Source organism: Rhinolophus hipposideros, assembly GCF_964194185.1.
Source record: "Rhinolophus hipposideros genome assembly, chromosome: 4".
NCBI classification, from domain to species: domain Eukaryota; kingdom Metazoa; phylum Chordata; class Mammalia; order Chiroptera; family Rhinolophidae; genus Rhinolophus; species Rhinolophus hipposideros.
The window spans coordinates 9,545,896-9,561,061 of NC_138050.1; the positions used below are offsets into that span (position 1 = coordinate 9,545,896).

At 39.2% G+C, this 15,166-nt stretch overlaps 1 protein-coding gene across 8 annotated transcripts in view; it reads right to left on the reverse strand.

Annotated features, from left to right (window-relative positions):
• Positions 1-3,285: 3,285 nt before the first annotated feature.
• The window catches only part of TNFRSF19 (TNF receptor superfamily member 19), an 86,148-nt gene continuing 74,267 nt past the window's right edge, over positions 3,286-15,166 (reverse strand). For 4 of the 8 annotated variants that reach the window (XM_081047123.1, XM_081047122.1, XM_081047124.1 and 1 more), the window contains exons 8-10: positions 12,319-12,421; positions 11,341-11,746; positions 3,286-6,273 (exon numbers count right to left, since the gene is read on the reverse strand). In XM_081047123.1, the coding sequence (XP_080903249.1) occupies positions 6,265-6,273; positions 11,341-11,746; positions 12,319-12,421 (518 nt within the window). In that variant the 3' untranslated portion in view covers positions 3,286-6,264. Of the gene's footprint in view, positions 6,274-6,358; positions 6,439-11,340; positions 11,747-12,318; positions 12,422-15,166 lie in introns of all 8 variants that reach the window. The other 4 variants (XM_081047118.1, XM_081047121.1, XM_081047120.1 and 1 more) reach the window with 2 other exon arrangements.

The window sequence follows — 15,166 nt, forward strand, 5'->3', positions numbered from 1 at the left end:
TCACTTGGTGAGGGACAGGAAGGGAAAGAGAAGGCAATAATTGAAGGAGGAAACCTTTCCTTTCTACAGTCCTAATTCTAATCTTTCCTCCTTACATTAACCCCGTACGTCCTAAATCTTGCATTTGGAAAAACACTGTAAATCCCCCTTTCTTGCTCAAGATCCAAAGGAAAGTTTTAGCAACATGAGTATTAACACGTTCATTCTACTAAGAGATGCAACCTCCTCGTCACGCCATGGCAGCAGTTGCTCCTTGTTAGTTCTTGGCCCCTAGAGAGCACATGGGATGGTGGGCACCCTCAAGTGTGAGATCAGGATTCTGGGGTTCTCTGGGGAACTCCTCCCTCAGCTTTATGCTTGGGCTCCACCTCTCGCTGGCCCATTCATTTACCTCTCAGTGCACTTATTTGTGGTTAAAATATCTGCAAAGGTCTTGGATGTGGCCAGGAACTTTCAGTCACTGCAGGGGTGTGGCATGCAGCCATGGAGACGAGGACTCCTTGTGAGGAGAAGCGACACATGGAGAGGAAGCAGAAAATACATGCGGCACAGGCTGCTCGCCTTAACCCAGACGCCAGTCTTCCTGCCCCACAGACTTCCTGTGGGAAGGCTGCTCAGTCAGGCGGGGAACACACAGCCAAAGCAGCAGCGTTTCAAAGATAAAGATAAGGGGCTGAGAAAAAAATGATCAGGCAAGATTTCAGCTCTCAGTTGGAGGTGACTGGCTAAGATTTAGAAATAAGAGGACACATACATTTCATCCCAAAGTCTAACTCAGATATGGGGGCAGAGGTGCTTGGAGCTCACGGTCCAGCAGGACCCTCAGTCTGAGCTCCCAGCTCCGATGAGAAAGGTCATGATTGATGTGTGATGCCTGCAGTCGGCTGGCTCCCTGACGGTGGGTGAATTGCCACCCCTGCCTTCAGTCTTCTCAAGGACTCAGGCGGAATGTTGAGTTGATATGAGCAGGTGGTTCAGCCAAGTCCTAAACATATATCTCATGTTTGACACTGTCCCCCTTGAAATCAGGATGGGACAAAGGTGACCTTAATGGTAGGGAACAATGTCAGGCTATTTCCAAGCCAGGGGCTGAGTGTCCGCCTCTCCCCCTGGACAGGCGGCCATGTCCTCTCAATTGTGATTGTGCTTCTGGAGAGAGGTTTACCTTGCCTAGTTTTGTAACTTCCAAGCTTCAGAAAGACTAGAAATTTTAGAGGTTTATGTCATGTCATACATTGTTTGTAAAGGCAAATAAATTCTCTTCCAGGGCGAGTGCAAAGCCAGGGGCAGAGCACACAGGACACACGTCAAGCAGGAGCTCAGGGCTCGGTGATTTCACCCCTGCTCCTCACGCTGCAGCCCCACTGTGCGCCCCACCACTCTCAGGCCACGTGCCTTGCTAGCGCCTTCCACCCTCCCGGAAGGGCGAGCTCCACGCATTCCTTCCTATGTCCCCCAGAACAGCCCTGCACCCAGTGTTCCACTTCTGTTTTCACCCTCAAGACCCATTTGAGACATAATTAAAAGGTTGGTCTCTCTATTACTTTGGAGTGTCTGCTTCAACCCTGGCATTGCATTTGCAACCAAGTACGTGGCCTATAGCACCGTAGAAATGTATAGTGTATAGATGACTGAAGGGTTGACACAGGAAACGGGCTTCTTAGTCCTCTGAGGGGAATTCGGCTTGTGTGTAGGATGCCAAGAGAAACAGTTCATACCTGATACATGAAGGTGTGTGATGTGTGCCTCGCTGGGGGGCAGCCTGCCTCCCTACCCAGTTGTTAAAGGATTGCGGGCAGTGCTCTGCAGATCTTCTATTTACTGTAAATAGTCAAACCAGGTACGGAAAATCCCTCTGCTGAGTTCTGCTGGCTAAATTCAACCCCAAACAAAACTGAGAGAACACAACTATTTCTGTCTTAAACAGAAGTCCTAAATGCCATTAGAAATGAAGATAAAAAGAAAGAATCCTTTGTCTTTATCCATTAATAATTGACACCTGCTTCAGAAGACCACCCATGGTTCCAAAGAAAGGGGATTTGCTGGTTAAGTTTTAAAAATCCAAGTCTTGGACAGGCCGATTTGAAAGCAGTCATAAATCACACTAATTCAAATGCCACCCGTGGTTTATGAAGGGACCTGACCCCGACCTGCTTAATCTCTGCAGTAGAAACCAGTGACCTTCCTCTGGCTGAAATGTGACATAAGCAATGTTACAGTGAATCCTTGGCTTCATTTAGTATAGTCACATCTCTAGAATCACACACCAGGCCTTACTGACATTTCTTAGATATTATAGAAAATGTTGGAAATTCTCAGGCTGCTATTTAGTTTCAAGATGACCGAATGATAAATGTAAGCGGTGTTTACATACCTTATTGGGTGCCAAATAGATTTCAAAAATCAGACAACATCCTCCAGAGTTAAAAAAGGATAGACAAATTCAGAACGACAAGTAGCCAACTGCAAAGAGAACTTGATAATAGTGGTAATAATGAAAACATGTCGTTTATGTGACTATGGATTACTTGAGACGTTCTGTTAGAACCTCATAAGCTTTACATTCCTTTTCTCAGAGAGTTGATGGCACCCGGAAGCCCAGTCAGCCTGCATGGACACCAGAAAAGTCCATATAAGCGGAGGGGCGGGTGTGTGGGTGGGGAGTGGAAGGGGAAAGAAGGTAGTGTCCCCTCAGGGAAGCCACAGTGTCCTTTTCACACCACAGAATGACCAGCTGAGAGAACATGGTGTCACTTTAAAGTAACCCGGTTTATTTCCAGGAAGGTGAAAGTTCTCTCTCAAACTCTAATAATAGCTTATAAAGCTTTACTGGGGGGAAGGAAGGAAAGAAGGGATACAGGGATTAAGAAAGAAAAAGGGTAAGAAGCTAGGAAGGAAAACAGAAACGCTTACAGTGAGCAGTGTTGCTTCATGGAACTTTCTTCCTTTCTTTGGTCCACTCCTCTGCAGAACACCCTATCAACCTCCACAAAGAATGAATGTAAAACTTCTTTAGCTCCTTCCCTCTTTGTGTCATAAAATTAAGGAAAAAAATTAGGGATGGTAATAAAATCTTGATACCAAAGCTTCTCAGATAACTCAAAGCATTTTTCAGTAGCTTGACATGCCTGAGAAATATAGCTGGGTCTGCAGTAAGGGTACCAGATCTCCCCCATAGAGTCTGAGGGGCCAGAGCGGTTCATACCAAAAGGATCAGAACGTAGTGAGACTCTCACATGAACAGCAAGATGGTGTGCACTCAAATCATTTTACTAGACATGCAAATAAGAACACCAGGTAACAATTTTATTCACAAATAAAAAAGGTATTACAAAACTATTCATATAAGAAAATGAAAATGTACAAAGTGATAAATTCCAGTATGCAAAAGTCATGATGAAATCTAAATCGATTCAAGCTACTTAAAGCAGTGATGGATTTTTTTTTCCTTTTCCTATCTAGTTTTTTTACTAGCGTAGACAATTGTACTTAACCTAGGTAACAGCAATATTAACACTTCACCTAAAGTAGAACACTCTATATCTGAAAAATATATTCCACATACACGAAATTAGAAAACTCATGCCTTTCTGTGGTTGCTCTCCAAATCCTTGTCTCATTCTTGTTGATGAGTTTCTGCAGCATTAAAAGTCACAATCGTGCACTCCCAGCCCTGTTGTTACTTGACGGTTTCCTGGCATCCACACCCTAGCAGCTGAGTTGGAGTGCTGTAGCATATTCCAACAACGTGAAATGCAAAACGGAGTTTTTTCTCAAGTGTTTACAAAGAGTGTACAATATAACATTGTATGTTTCTACAGTAGGTGGGGGTAAAATGTCTTCATCTTGATAAGAACAACCCAGGATTTTTCGAATGCACTATTAAATCATATCCACTTTCGACCCTCAGCATTTCTCTGCTGATCAAAAGTGATGTTTCAGGATTTTTCGCCAAAGTCTCATTCCCATCAATCCAGCTTTCTCCAGCAAGTTTTGTCTTTAAAGTTAATGAAGGCTCTACATATGGAAAATATATTCTGGTTACAAAAATGAGCACAACCTCAACCTACTTTGATCATCCCTCTGTCATAACAAAAATGATCAGATTGCAAACAATGGCACACATATGGGAATTACAGTGAAGCCACTCAAGAAACTCTACTTACATTTTCACAGACAGCTTGTGGTCAAATCCCAACTATTTTACCTGAATTTCCTAAGGGCAATTCTCATAAGAGTTGGTGAGTACCGAAGTTTAAGAACCAATGGTTTATGCTAAAAAAGGAAAAGAAAAAGTCACTCAATTATGCCTGGGCACTCGGTAGACACAAAAGATTGTGGGTTACCACGAGACACTCTAATTTCCCATTTCAGTGAAAGGAACTGAGGTCACAAGAACTAGCAAAACCAGATAAGCTAATGTATACATATCAGAACCTGAAACTAGGATACACATTGTTCCAGCCACAAGGATTCGCTAATGTCTTGCAAAGAGAGAAAAGCATGGGGTAATAAGTGAGAAGAAAAAAATGTCCTAGGAAAGACAGGTTTTTTAATGTTCTGTTTAAATGTTAGGTAAAAGACACTGATTTGGGTGGGGCAATTCCGAAATAAAATATTTCAGTGACTTTAACACACTGATGTTCTATCTCTAAGGTCTATTTCTTTTTTAAGTGCACGTGGGACAACAGAGCTGATGGCAATCAGTTAAAAGAGAAAGGCCAGATCTGATCATGTAGGTTCGAATAGGCAAAAAATAAATCCTGCGCAATCAATTCCTCTCCAGAGCATAACGATGAAGGGTAAATGAGCTGTGCCCTGATTCATGACTGAACTGGGTTAATTTCTGTCAGCTCTAGATATCGCTAGAATCCTAGTCCTAAATACCAAGGTGAGAAAGGGTGGGGCGAGAGCCTGAGTATTATAGAAGCAGCACACTCTTAAGTCCTGCATCATCTGGCTACGATGGGAGACTATTGTCCTCACCGAGCTTATAAGATGGGAAGGAACACTATAATATCCTGGCCAAATGATACTAGGGCAGTGGCAGACCATTCACCTAAACGCTGCTTACAAATTGTGCTTTTTCTTCTGGTTCTAATATGGAGTGTGGTCTCATAGGACGACTCACTTGCTGATATATTTCAGTAGTAAGGGAACCTTATAATGTTGTAATTTCTAAAGCCTTACTACAAGATATGATGCAAAATCAAAAACAAAAACAAAAACCCCAACCAAGCTCACAGATATAGAGAACAGATTGGTTGTTGCCAGAAAGGGGGGAAGGGATTGGGAGAAAGAGAAAGAAAGCTCATTATTTTTATAAATACCACTTTCCTATAAAAAAGAAACTCTGGATCTTCTAAGCTCAGTCACAGGCATAAAGTAGTAGCAAATGCTCCCGTGTCAGCTGATTTTCACAGAAGTATGCTCATCTTTATATGCAAGTCTCTAGCACATGTGCATTAAGTGGTTTCTGACCCAGGGTGAGGGGCCCTCCCCCCACCTCTTCCCCTAACTCAGTCCCCTTCTTGTTAGTAGCTCCGGCAGGAGTCTGTGAGAGGTGGCCAAGGTTGGGAGTGTCCATTCTGGAAAGGACTTGTTCTCTTCTGATTCCTACTTAGACCACTTGACTTCATCTAACAAACGCAAGGTTTAGGCAGGCAGCTTGAAGGTGATTCTAACCTCCTAAGCTAATTAGTTCAGATAATGCAAAAGTGACTTGCATCAAATAGGAACACTCAGTTTTGAACCCATGCTACATAAAAACTACGTAGCTAATCTGACATTGACTTTCAGTAGGATAATCGGCTATGTGAAATTATTTTGAGGAAGAAAATGCAGATGAAAATGTATCCTCTGGGTCTTCCGTCTTGTAAAACCACATTCACCATGAAAACCAGCATGACTGCATCTCTGGTTCTTGTTATAGGCCCGTAACCTCGCAGGCTGCACGCTCCACACATCAGTCTTTGAAGTCACGCTTGGAGCATAGAAGCTTCTTGTTTAGGAAAGATGCAAAGCATCAGGAGAGCCTGCAGTCTTTTCTTGTTATTCCTTGAGGTTTCAGCTTACAGCTGGTCTGGCTCAGAAACAACTGGTTGTTGAAAGGCTTAAAATGCCATCGGTTTGGTTCAGATTTATTTTTTTTCCCCCAGAAGCCGTGCAAGGTCCAGACTGTACTGAGTCCTTCAGCCTAAATGGAGGAGTGCGTGCCCCTTGTGTTCCATACGCGCATTTCTATTCCAGCGAGAGTCGAGTCCTTTAAGCTTCCTACAATAGCAAGAGAAGGAAAACTGTAAAAACCATGCCTCACAACTTAAAGCTGCGAAACTGTAATTGTAAAAAATGACTATACATAACTTTTACTAGGAGTACACATGAATGTAATCACACACGGGCGAGACTGGTGTTCAAATATCCAGGTACCCATGTGCTCTGAGAATAAAAGAAAAGATTTCATAACAACTCTTAGTCACTCAGTATTTGCAGACAGTACTTAAAAGATGAAAACGTAACTCGCAGCAAACAAAATGTATTGACAAACGATTCTTTCGCTGACTTTCAACCTCATTCAAACATTTAAAGCTTGTTCCCACGTTGCACTCTTTTAAAGCATGGTAGGTAAAGATCTCAGGAGCCTTTCGACCCTTCTTTAAAAGAACAAAGATGATTCATGTATGGTGCTATTCTTTGCCTTTGAATTTAAAACTGATATGAAACTATTGGAGAAAGTTTAGGAATAGTCTGGGAATGAGGTTTCTCTTACAATGCTCTTCCTGGAATGCTCAGACTTTTCCTGGGGACACTGTCCTCCACCAAGTGGGGCCATTGAATTTGTCCTTATCCCAAAAGGGCAGTGACCTCACCTTCTGGGAGGCACGGCATCGACCCACTGCACATTACTAGCACCTTCCTTTTATGCAGTGACCCTTCATTAACTTATGAACCGTTAATTTGGCATTGGTCACATATCAGAGAAGTTTGTGAAACAACGGTTTTTCCTAGGTCTAAGAAATAGTTTTGTTAAATATATTGATCAATAGATACAATAATAACCATATCAGTGCTACTGTGGAAGGCCAATTATATTCACTTTGCCAATACGGAAAGAAAGAGAGACTTTAATAGATTGAAAAACTTGAACCTAGGTCATTTCATATCTTTCCTACCATCCTTTCCATTATTTCATGTTGACACTTAAAATGTTGGTTACAAAACACCACCAAGAAAAAGCTTTTCCTAAGTGAAGAGGTTGGCTTCATTCTCCCAAACATCTTAGCAAATGAGGTTCCAAATATCTCAGTTCTGTTCCCTGCTGGGGAGGTGTATATAGGGAAATTTTTATTAAAATTGAGTCATACAGACTAAAGACAGCTCTCACACCTACTGGCATTTGCTTTATCCTGAACCCTAACTATCACCATCAGATTCTGGGTGGTCTTAAACCACCCACAGGAAAATTACTGTGTAAAAATCCAGTTTTCTGAAACAAATGCATCATGCATTAGAAATCTGAGCCTTACACCGAGTAAAGACAAAAGCGCCGTTATGCGTTTTGTAATGTACACATGTATCAAATCACATTGTACACCTTTAACAGTGTTATATGTTAATTATGTATCTCAATAAAACTGGGGGAGAAAGAGTCAATAGAGGTTAACAAGCTGAAAATGTAAGTGAATGCTTGAGGAGGAATTTAAAATTTTATTTAAAATAAAATAACCACATAAAAAATAATAAAAAATGCTGTTATGGCTATAGCTGCCACATCTCCCAAATGGAAATACAGTGCTTTCCTGAATTACGAATGATTCCACGTCAGGGAGCCAAGCTGACTAAACGTAACCAAGGAACTAGAAGCCCTTTCTTTACTTTGGTTCATAAGAGTAAGCTGCTGAAATCCAATTTTTTATGAGAAGTAAGCATATTCTCTATCTTGGAGAATTCAGCTGTCAGGGGAAGTCTGATTGCTTTTTGGAATCTAATGGATTCAAACAAACAGAACTAGTCAATATTTGGCTGACCCCTGAAATAAAAAAGAGGGTCAATTTCCCAAAAGATGTGCAGCTGTAGCTATCTCCTATTTTCTTTTGAAGATTAAGGTTCATTCATGAAGTTTCACACGTTCAGTAAATGCAACTGAAGAGAAAGTGCTTTTCAGAATCTGGAAAAGATTATCTCTTAGAATGGGATCAAAATATTATTTGCTGTTTTTAATTTTGGGGCAAAAACTAAAATGATTTACATTTTAACAATTCCTTTCCTGAATTCAGAGCGTCTTATTTAGATTTATCAACATTATCTAACAATTATAAGCTAACACATTTTGAAAAGCTAATAAAAGCCTTTCATTGCTCTTTGACAAGTAGGAGGAGATAATTTCAGGGTCTTGAGGAGAATTTATGAGTTTGTTTTGCAGAAGGAAAGAATATCTCCAAGTTATAATGCCACAGCTCGACAGATCATCCCAGACCTCTCACCCAGGACCTGACATGTGAACCTTTAAAATTTTTGTCTTGATCCTGACTGACAGGGAATCAGATTACAAGTCAGGCCAAAAGAAAATCTAAAATGTCTTCCTCCAGAAATACTGTTAAACGGCCACAAACATGAACGCTCCATGATGGCATCACTTGAAAAGTTTGTGACATATGTTGGACTTAGTAAGAATTTCCAGAAGTAATGAAGAAGCTGGTTTATTTATCAAACTACTAACCCAAGTTCAGGCAGGACAAGAATTACCTCCATGGAGCTGAGTCAACTAATGAAGATAATTATAATTTTGTATGACTTTTTGCTTGAAACATTGCTGGTATTAAATGTTTGTACTAGAATTAAGGAAACTTTTATCTTAACTCGCATGCAACTTACATAAAATTTTAAAGTATTTAAAAAAACCCTTACATTAATAAATTACATTGTGTGATGTGAGTTTATCATTTTCTCATTCTTTTATATGTAATTATAACTTTCTTTTCATAATAATTGGAGTTGCAAGTATCTTTATAAAGATCATAATCACCTTGACAAGTGTCTTTGAAAAGGGATTAATGTCATTACTCATCAATCTTTTTAAAATTGGTTCTGAAATTTTACATTTGTGTCACTTGATAACTATGCTTATCAACCCTACCTCCACCTCACCAACAACGTAAACAGAAAACATAGAGCATGAGTTGGTTTTAATATGACTTGGTCTCAAAATGTTTCACTCCTTAGTCTTAGAACTTACATCAGAAAATTGGGGCCAAGCTACAAAATTAAGATGAGCGGTAATTCTATGTACTCAAAATACTCGGAAAAACTGTAGTCAGTCAGCGGGTAGCACAATGATTCTAGTTACTCAGACTTTCCCCTAACAATGATGTACAGGAAGATGTAATAGATATTTGTGAAGGTAACACCCATAAGTCTGCCATCAAAACCAGTTGACTTGATAAAAAAAAGAACCTTCAGCATCTTGTAATGAAAATGTAATTCAGATGACATTTGAAGAGTCCTATGGCTTTTATTTTGGAGTATGTGACAAGGCATTTGATTGGGATGTTGGGAGCAGTCGTTAACGGAAAGGGGTCCTCTCTGTTCTGTTTACTGCGTCTCTCACCTGTTGTCAGGGCTGGTTACGTGGGCTGCTGGGTAGAACAGCCCCGATGGCTTGTGGGCCAAAAACCATTCTTGAAACCTACACTCAACTAGGCTAACTCTTTAGTCTTTTCTTACTATTATCATGAAAGCTATAAAAATTATGAGATGACTCAAAAGCACAAGGTCAGTAAACAATCTTTCCCCGCTACAGGGGTATATATTTTATGTTTTTTAAACTGCCTAATTTGTTTGTTTTTCCTCCCTTTATGCATCTCTTCTTCATTTCCTTTATTTTGAGAAAAAACATTTTTTATTCCAAAGTCAACAAATGTTTTTGTACAGAATTCCCAATAAATTCCCTAGAGAATTTTTTTTTTTTTGTAGCTAAAAGAAAGTACTGCAGGTTTAAATCAATATATAAGCTACGTACTCATCTTAACAGGAACATGTCTCCATCTACACTTGGACTTGAGACAGTTCCTGACAAAAGTAGACAAGGATACACCCAGGAGCACGTGCAGCGTGTGTCCGAGTGCTGCCTTGGGACACAGGGTCCCTGACTGGGGCAGGAGGGACAAGCTGGGGGGTAGCGCTGGTCTGGTGGGGCCTGGGAGCCTCACTGTTGCTGTGACTCTGCCCTTTTATACTCAAGGCTGGCATCATTCTTCCAGAAGAATGTCTACCAACATTATATGTGTTTACATTAAGGAAATATTTATAAACATTAAGTCAAAACCAGCAAAGGCCACATCCTCACCTGCAGGAAAAAGCAGGGACAGTGCCCAGGTGTCCCCAAGTGACCTCTCCACCTCCAGTCTTGCAGCCAGAAAGCCCCATCTGCCTGCCATCAACATTGACCCCCCCCAAACCTGTGTTTAAACCCTTCTATCTAGAAGGTTCTTATGCTGCATTTAGTCCCAGATCATAACCGACAATCGATTTCCAACCAAACTAATCAATTAGTCAAAGCAGAGTGATCTAGAAAACAACAGTGAAAGAGAGAGAAGGGAAAGGAGTAGCTTTAGGAGATCTAAATTCTCATGAACTTGACACTATAAATAAAGTGCATTTAAGTATTGGGCATAAGAATATCACAGGGAAAAATGAAGGTGAGGAATTGTTTACGAGATACTCCCATAAGTAACTCATCTCTCTCAATCAGGAACGGAGTCAGGGAGCGCTGTGCTAAGGACAGTGGACCCTCCAACAACAAGGTCCTCTTACACGCGGATTTTTAAAAATAATTATGCATAGTACTATAAATGTATTTTCTCTTCCTTAGGGTTTTCTTAATGTTTTCTTTTCTCTAGCTTACTTTATTGTACAACTATAGTATATAATCCATATAATACAAAATACGTTAATCGACCATTTATGTTATTGGTAAGGCTTCCAGTCAACAGTAAGCTATATTAGTAGTTAAGTTTTTGTAGAGTCAAAAGTTAACTCAGATTTTCGACTGTGCACGGGGTCGGCACCCCTAACCGCCCCCTGTATTGTTCAAACGTCAACTGTAGTTGGATTTACAAAGAAAAATGCAGCTGCCCTTTATGGCCTTATACATCAGCTGTTAGTTAAATAAAGGAAAACACTCTTGAAATTAATTTAAAATCTATTCTCCTATAACATACAAGAAGTTATAAAAGATGGAAAAACCTTCTCATCGGGTTCCCGCGCATATCATGGTGGGAAGAGAGCTGCATTCCCGTGGTCATAATGTTATGTCCACACTGAAATCAATCACTGCCTTACCTGGAGGGATGCTTGAGCAGTTAGGTGAATGATATCGCCACTCGTTTGATCTAGCTGGCTTCTAGTAGTTAGTGTATCCTGAGTTAGCACTGGTTCTGTCACTGAGTTGTTACGTCTAGATAAATCAGTAGTTTCTGTGACGCTTTCAGAAGGAGCTTGAATTGGAATAGCGCCACCAACCAAATCCTGACTACTGTTTGAATCCAAGGATGATGAGCTTTCATTCGCTGGATTGAGAGAATGAATATCTCCTCCCGTGAGTTCAGCATAAGAGTCACAAAAAGAGATGTCGTCACCACAAATGGGATTTTGCATCAGAGGCCAGGCATCCGAAAACTCGCCACAGATGGACCGCGAAAGGGACCTGAAGAAAGTCGGTGTCGTCTCCCCCACCAGACCTGAGTTTCTGAACACATATTCAAAAGACCTTTTAGTGCTCTATGGGCAGAAAAAAACACGCTACAAAGCAACATTCCAACTATACTTTTAAATTTTCTAGATGAAATAGCAATGTATTAAGTCAGAATTCTAGTGCATCCTGTTGTAAGCTTACTCCATTTACTTTAAAACTGAATTTATAGACTTACTTCTAATCAGTATAGTTATACGTAATCCAATGTCTAAGATATGCCATTTCCTGGGTCTTAACTAAATTTGATGGCTGTTCTAAAATTCTAAAAGTATAGATATGACATGTTAAAAATTGCAGATGACAGAAGTGTCACAAATCATGACTATAAAACAAAAATAAAATTAATAGAGTGTACGTATAAAAAATGTTGCACTGAATATTAATAACCCTGAGAGACTTACCTAATTCTTACCGAACAAATGCCCTTCCAATGTCCAGAATGCCATTCATATTAAAAGTGATCCCCCCATGAAACATTTTCAACTGTTGCACATGAAAATTGGTAAATGAGTAGAATGCATATTGGCACAAGGGAATATTATTACAATTAATTATAATTTAGTTACCTCTCCTGAAATGCGGCCTTGGAATGCACCCTGCAACCCAGAGTCACCCGGTCAATGCTGCAGGTGTCGTCACAGCACAAGGACGGGATCAAGTGAACAGGCCCTAGGAAAGCCAGCAGATGGGTGAGACACAATGCTTTTTTCTGGGAACATTCTCTTTAATACCACTTTAACATCGTTCTTGAAAATTCAGCTATCCTCCTTTGGGTGATTTGGGGAAAAGTGGATATGAGGTTTAATTCTTTTCTCTTAAAAAATGATGAACTACTTATATGAAGTGTTTAAAGTGGTCAAATTCATAGAGATAGAAAGTGGAAGGGTGGGTGCCAGGGGTTGGGAGGCAGGGAAGTGGAGAGTTAGTGTTTAATGGGGACAGAGTTTCAGTTTGGGAAGATGAAAAAATTCTGGAGATGGATGGTGACGTTGGGTGTGCAACAATGTGAATGTATTAATCCATGGAACTGTACACTTATAAATAGTTAAAATGGTAAATTGTATGGTATATATATCATATAAATTAACATAAATGAGGAAATGTAATAGTGCAGCCTGTAAGAGGGCATGTGACATAGCACTCTCATGCACTGCTGATGACAGTAGCAATAGTACATTTTTGTTGTGTGGTCTAGCAATATAGCACAAGAACACAAAAATTTTCAAATCCTTTATCTCAACACACACACACACACACACACTTTTTTTTTTTTTTTTACTGCTAGGAATGTAACTTAAGGAATAACTAGATATGTGCACATAGCTTTATAAACCATTAAGTTCACTGAAGCAGTATATATTTTTGGTACAAAAATAATACAAATATATTGAAGGAAAAAAATAAAAAAATAAAGAGAGGTATTAGATAAATTTAAAAATAAATCTTCCCCAACCCTATAAACTGGAAATAAATACTGTCAATATTTAGTCAACAGCCTTCTAAACTTCTCTGTCTATATATATAAACACACACCACACACATATAATACTGATTTTATAAAATCATAAACATGCTAAAGCATACAGACAAATACAAAGACATGCACATGAATAGAGAGAAAAAGACTTGAAGAAATTATCTATTTACATATACATGTATATGTTTGTGTGTGTATTCAAAGTTCCATGAGGATTATCTCTTTACTTTTATAAGCAGGAAAATAATATTATAAAACTAGTATTTCCCTTTTAAAAATTGAATGTTAAACATTGAGATGCAATTGCAAACTGGTGTTAAATAGGATGGATATCCAATCCACTTTCATCTGAATCTCTCTCAAGGCAGGCCGCCATCTTGTACTATCTGAATAAACGTTACCATCACCATGGGGAAGTTGCCTGGCTTCACTACCTATTAACCCAACAAACACATGTCATGTTCACTGTAAATTTTTTCAAAATTAGTTAAAAGCAAAAGACACCACCACTCCTTGCAGAAATTGCTGCTTAAAGGGAAATAACAAGATGAGCCTGAGAACTTCTTTTTCTACCATGAAGAAAGTGTTAAAAGAATAATGAAACATATCAAAATGGCACATGAACCAGCTTGAAGGGACTTCCACTGGCCAAGTCTAGGAAAATCTGAGGATCAAAATAAATAATGACAGCAAAAAAAAAAAATAATAAAAATAAAACAATGACAGCAAAGGATTGTAACCTAATGAATGGAGTCCACGCGTCCACACTAATGAAAGGAAATAAATGAATGGGGAAGAAAGGGCTGTTCTTTCTTACCATAGGAAGCCAAACTAATAAATGTAGAGAGAATGATGGACTTAGAAAACCAGCATTTGTTGACAATCCAGGAATGACTGACTCAGGGAAGAATGATGAGAGGATGCTGAACTACTGGGTGAAAATTTGGAGAGCTGCAGGATATTTACATAGTCTCAAAGACTGTCCCGCAAGGGTTTTATTAATTACAAAGAGGACAACAATAATTATAGAGCAGAGAAACCTTGCCTCCTGATGTGGGGCACTGAGAAGGATACTTCACCTCTGTGGTATTTCTGAACCGCGTCATAAGAAAACATCAGAAAAACCCAAACTGAGGGTCATGCTACAAAGTTACTGGCCTGTGCTTGTCAAAAATATTAATGTCATGAAATGCAAAGGAAGATTAAGGAACTATTCCAGATTAAGTGAGAGCAAAGAGATGTGACAATGAAATGCACAGTGTTATCTAGGATTTTCTTTAGCTATCGAGGACATTATTGGGACAATTTTAAAAAAATCTGAATATGCTATGTAGATTATATAATAGCATTGACTTAATGCTAATTTCCTGATTTTAATGATCATGCTGTTGTTCTTAGGAAACAAACACCAAAGTCTTAAGGGGTAAAGGGACATCGTATCTGCAAATAATTCTTAAAATGGCAAGTGAAAAGAAAAATATGTGTGTGTATGTATACATACAAAATATACAAAGCGTGTGTGTGTGTGTGTGTGTGTGTACATATATACAGAGGGTGCCAAAAAATGTATACACATTTTAAGAAAGGAAAAAACTGTATTAAAATTGTAACACTCAGTATATATTGATAACAAAAGATGAATACAAGTCATGCGTATACATTTTTTTGGCACCCTGGTATATATACATATACTTAGATAAAGATGATAAAGTAAATGTGAAATGAGATAAATGTTAATATTTGGGGAATCTGGATAGAGGATACGTGGGAATTCTTTGTCTCAGTCTTTTAACATTTTTGTAATTCTGAAATAATGTCAAAATAAAAAGTTAAAAGAAAAGCTCCGTTATTAAGGAGGAAGCAATTTAAATGAAAAGATATATTGAACCTGGGCCTTAGCATGGGGGGATAAAGTCAGCATTTTGTTAAGAGGATAT